General features: G+C 35.8%; 2 protein-coding genes across 2 annotated transcripts in view; both read left to right on the top strand.

The window, feature by feature from the left end:
- Nucleotides 1-1,618: 1,618 nt before the first annotated feature.
- On the top strand, nucleotides 1,619-2,638 carry LOC125031882 (cuticle protein AMP1B-like). The gene is made up of 3 exons (XM_047622874.1): nucleotides 1,619-1,638; nucleotides 1,816-2,033; nucleotides 2,332-2,638. Exons 1-3 carry the CDS (start codon nucleotides 1,630-1,632, stop codon nucleotides 2,501-2,503), a joined length of 399 nt encoding a protein of 132 aa, XP_047478830.1. The 5' UTR covers nucleotides 1,619-1,629; the 3' UTR covers nucleotides 2,504-2,638.
- Nucleotides 2,639-4,788: 2,150 nt separating this feature from the next.
- LOC125031919 (cuticle protein AMP1B-like) overlaps nucleotides 4,789-5,000 on the top strand; it is a 1,197-nt gene continuing 985 nt past the window's right edge. Inside the window, exon 1 of the mRNA XM_047622926.1 lies at nucleotides 4,789-4,842. The gene's annotated coding sequence lies outside the window, so the exon portion shown is untranslated. The remainder of the gene's footprint in view (nucleotides 4,843-5,000) is intronic.

Genomic DNA, 5,000 nt, shown 5'->3' with positions numbered 1-5,000 from the left:
ATATACCTAAATATATCTATTTGTCTCGTGTTCTCTCTCTCCCTATCTCTCTTTCTAGATCTCTCTGATGTTTCAAAGCAAAGTTCTATCGCAACCGATAAGTAATTCATTCATTTAAATAGCATAATTATGCGTGCGCGCGCGCGCGCGCGCGTGTGTGTGTGTGTGTGTGTGTGTGTGTGTGACCGTCTTTCAATTGTACGGCATAAACAAACGCCTGGATATGAAAAAAAATACATTTAAAGGTCATACTACTGGTTGCATCTAAGGGACTGCAGTAGCGCAAAGACGCCACGTGTGGCTGGGACACGGAAGCATCTCTAAGCGCACGGGTTCTAGTCCAGTTACGGTTCGAACTCGGGATGGCGTCCACGCGGGTGCTCTTCCCCCGACGCCCCCCTTAGAGTAGAATTACCCTTATCTTCCATATAATATAATATCTCGTCCCTGGGAATTCATTAGAATAGATTCGTCAATCCACTCACGGAAGGACATAAAACACCTCTAATAGATTCGTTTCCCCATTGTGATCAATTAATTTCCTTATTTGTTTTTGTTTTCTTCTTCCTTTTTTAGGAACGAATAAAGTATACGGAATAAGCAAATAATTACATAACCTATATTAAGATACTTAACAGAAAAAATAGGATAAACCTATATATATATATCTATCTGTTCAGATACTCTTCTATCTCCTTGTCTTTTTATCTAGTTGTCTACTTATCTATCTATAAATGTATCTACAACATATATGTTTATGTTGTATACAATATATATTCATATATATGTATGTATATATGTATATGTATATTCAAATATGTATATGTGTCTGTATGTGTGTGCATATATATATATTTATACATATATATATAAATATATATTTAGACATACATATATATAAATATATATTCAGACATATATATAAATATATATTTAGACATATATATAAATATATATTTAGACATATATATTCAGGCACATATATATATATGCGTGTGTGTATGTGTGTGTGTGTGTGTGTGTGTGTGTGTGTGTGTGTAATTTGGAAATGTATTTATGTATATATATATATTACATTTATGTCCACATATTCATTAAAACCTTGAAAATAACGCCAGTGCTTTTAGATTTTCACAATTTATGAATACTAATCATAAATTTAAACTTACATACACATATACAGACATATGTGTGTGTGTGTGTGTGGGGGGGGGGGGGGGTTCTGCGTGCGCTTGTTTGTGCGTGCGTGCGTGCGTGGATATGTGTGGACATATACATATATATGGATATATATATATACTTATATATGTATGTATATATATATATATATATATATATGTTTGTGTGTGTGTGTATAAATATATATATATACATGCATAAATATACATATATGGATATTTGTATGTATGTAAGAATATATCCATATATATATATATATATATATATATATATATATATATATTATCTGATTACATACGTGCATGTATCTTTGAGTTTCATTATGTAAGCCTTAAGGTGAGCATGCGTGTCTGAGTGTGTGCATGTTGAGCAATACGGTCAAAGAGGGTAGGTATATATAGGATGAACATTCACCGATGTGCACCATTGTTCCACAAGCACTCGAGCATCATGCATCTGGTGAGTGTCACAAAACTTTAGTGAAAGTTCGTCCCCCTCGCCAGAGACGAGGGCCTTCGTGATCCTGCATTGATGAATCTGTGTTTTAGGTTGAAATACGAATATGATTAACCTGAAACCGTCAATGTGCTTACTCTCTGTTTATTACCATCATCATTATTACTGTTATCATTACAGATCCTCCTCGTCTGTCTGGCCGGCCTGGTGGCCGCCTCCCCGATGCCCCAGTCGCAGAACCGCCACCCCGAGTACACCGCCGAGACCCTGGTGGACGAGCGTGAGGACCGCGGCGACGGCAACTTCAGGTACCGCTTCGAGACCAGCAACGGCATCAAGACTGAGAAGGTTGGCACTCCTGGCTCCGAGGGACAGAGCAACATGCAGGGAGCCTTCAGGTATAAAAAAAAAAATAATAAAAAAAATACCGCTGTTTCACAATGTTTTACGCTTAGTTCTGTATAAACGTCACTATTTACCATATTCTCGTCTCAAAAAGTCCATTTATGAACATCGATTATTCTAAACAGAAGCCTAGGCGTGAATAGTTTTATTCATCATAGCACGTGTCAGTGAACTGTGCGTATAGAAGAGATTGCCATTAGTTATTAATTCCATTATCAGTGTTTACACAATATTAACTTCTAAGTACCTTAACACACATTAACTCCGCCTCCCTTCCCTTCGTTCCCACAGCTTCCCCTTCCCCGAAGGAGGAGTCGCTGAGTTCACTTACGTCGCTGATGAGTTCGGTTACCAGCCTTCCTCCGACCTCCTGCCCGTCCCCCCTCCTCTCCCCCCTCACGTCTACAGACTCCTCGAGATCGCCGAGCAACAAAGGGCCCAAGGAATTACTTTTGAGAAGTAATACTCACTTGCCCCTTGCCTGCACTAACATCGCTAGCCAGGATATATATTATATATATATATATTGTACATAATATTTGTCTCCGGATATTTGAGGACTGGATATGCAGTCAGACTAGTAAATAATATGCAAGAACCGGTTTCTTTTACTATGAACACGTTCCTTCCTCATATCTTGCATGCATAATACATCTGCATTATAAATAAGTTTCTGTTTGCTTATGTCTATAAATAAATAAATACACATACACGCAAACGCGTACATATATATTCTATATATGCATATATATACCTAAACATAAACTAGAATAGCCATGAATCATTTATTATCGTACAACCGTGTCCTATACATTGTAGTTCTATAGTTTATCAAGCTAAATAAACGTACATCAATTAATAAATGTAAAAGTATCTATCATGGAAAATAACACACCCTGAAATGTCTATCTCTCTTTCTCTCCCCCCCCCCCCCTCTCTCTCTCTCTCTTTCTCTCTCTCTCTCTCTCTCTTTCTCTCTCTCTCTCTTACAACCAAACGGGACGCCAGGACAAGGATTAAAAATCGGAAGGGTAACAAATCCTGAAATTTTAATCTTTCTCTCACTTTCTCTCTCTCTCTCTCTCTCTCTCTCTCTCTCTATCTATCTATCTATCTATCTATCTATCTATCTATCTATCTAGCTGTCTCTCTTAAAAAAAAAAAAAACTGGATTAAAAATCGAGATTGTCCCGGTTAATCTGGAATTATTATTTTCTTGCCTGAAGCCCTAAAGACCGTCAGTAAATTTCCGTTTACATATTTGTCTATAAATAAATCCACACAGGTATACACACACGCTCAAATATCTATATATGCAAACAAACATATATACATATATACAAAAGGGTACACACAACCACACGTGCACTTACACTTAAACATATACATATATTAATTATTGACTTCTATTATCTTTCAATAATTCCTTAAAATAAACCAGAAGCATCTGAAATTATGACACTGGGTAGAAAATAGAAAAACAAAAACGAGATAGCAAAAAAAAAACAGCCATAATATATGAATTATTTATTTATTATTGTATAACCGTGTCCTATACATGGCCGTTCTATAGTTTATCAGGCTAAATAAACATATATAAATGAATAAATGTGAAGGTATCTATCATGGAGGCCTACAAATCCCTAAATGTTTCTCTCTCTCTTTCTCTTCCACCCCCCCCCCCCTCTCTCTCTCTCTCTCTCTATTACAACTAAACGACAATTATTAAAAATCGAGATGGACCCGGCTAATTTAGAATCACTGATTCCATGCTTGAAACCTGAAGACCGTCAGCTCGGCAGATTCTTGCCAATCAGACGAGATCCTTCTGCTTGCAACCATGAAAGTTACCTTATACATTGTTATCATTACCCTTACCAGTATTCAAGGAGTTACAGCAATGAAAATAAAATGTTTGAGATCAACATTGCACTTGGCACCCATCAAAGCAATGATGCCTACGAAACAAGGTAAAAGAGGTACAAAACCCGTTTTTTATCATATATTTTACAGTGGGTTAAGAACAATTTAGTATCATAAAATGTCAATCATTTGTGACTTAACCCCTCTCTATATATATTATTATTATTATTATTATTGCATATATTCATCCAGCGCTAGAAAATATCGCCAATGCTTATAGACTCTAAACATTTTGTGAATAGTAATCATAGATTTATACTTACAGACATACATACATATATACACATGTATGTGTGTGTGTGGGGGGGGGGGGGTGCGTGTGTGGACATATACATAAATATGTATATACATGTATATATGTAAATATACATGTAAATATATATATATATATATATATATATATATATATATATATATCCCAATGCCGCCGGGGAAAATGAATAAAAAATGGGGAAAATGCTGTGCTCATTTTCTATATTTATTTTGTGAAATGTCTCTGTATATAGATGGCTCTACTAGTGCGTAGCAACAGAAGAGTCATTTAGTAGAGCTTACCTGATTTGAATTGGCGGACAAAACGTATTTTTTACTGGTGCATTGAATATCGATGGTGTTATTTTTATTATAAACATTATAATTACTATAATGTTATAAATAATAGTAACAGCAAGATAAGACAACGTAAAATATTTTCGTAAATCAAAGAAAAGGGTAAACGGGCGAGACAGGCAGTACTCGTAACTGGCTCATTGGTAACTTAGTACAAGTGTAGCCATCTATGAGTAAAACAATCAAACATGTAACTCACAGTGGGCATAGCACGTACGTACACGTCATGCCCGTCGGCATTGGGATATACATACATACATACATACATATGTAAGTAAATATATACATATATGAATGTATGTGTATAGATATACATATATAGTATATGTGCATGTATGCATGCGTGTATGTGTGTTCGAATTTCATTATGTAAGCCTTAAGGTGGGCATGCGTGTCTGAGTGTGTGCATGTTGAGCAATACGGTCAAA

The sequence above is a fragment of the Penaeus chinensis genome, chromosome 13, assembly GCF_019202785.1.
Source record: "Penaeus chinensis breed Huanghai No. 1 chromosome 13, ASM1920278v2, whole genome shotgun sequence".
Lineage (NCBI taxonomy): Eukaryota > Metazoa > Arthropoda > Malacostraca > Decapoda > Penaeidae > Penaeus > Penaeus chinensis.
The sequence above is the reverse complement of the archived record's forward strand: the minus strand, read 5'-3'. Positions and strand labels throughout refer to the sequence as shown.

Bases quoted from the DNA above. Each gene is read 5' to 3' on its own strand.
- LOC125031882 (XM_047622874.1), top strand. The intron at 2,034-2,331 runs GTATAAAAAAAA...TCGTTCCCACAG, and splicing joins AACATGCAGGGAGCCTTCAG to CTTCCCCTTCCCCGAAGGAG.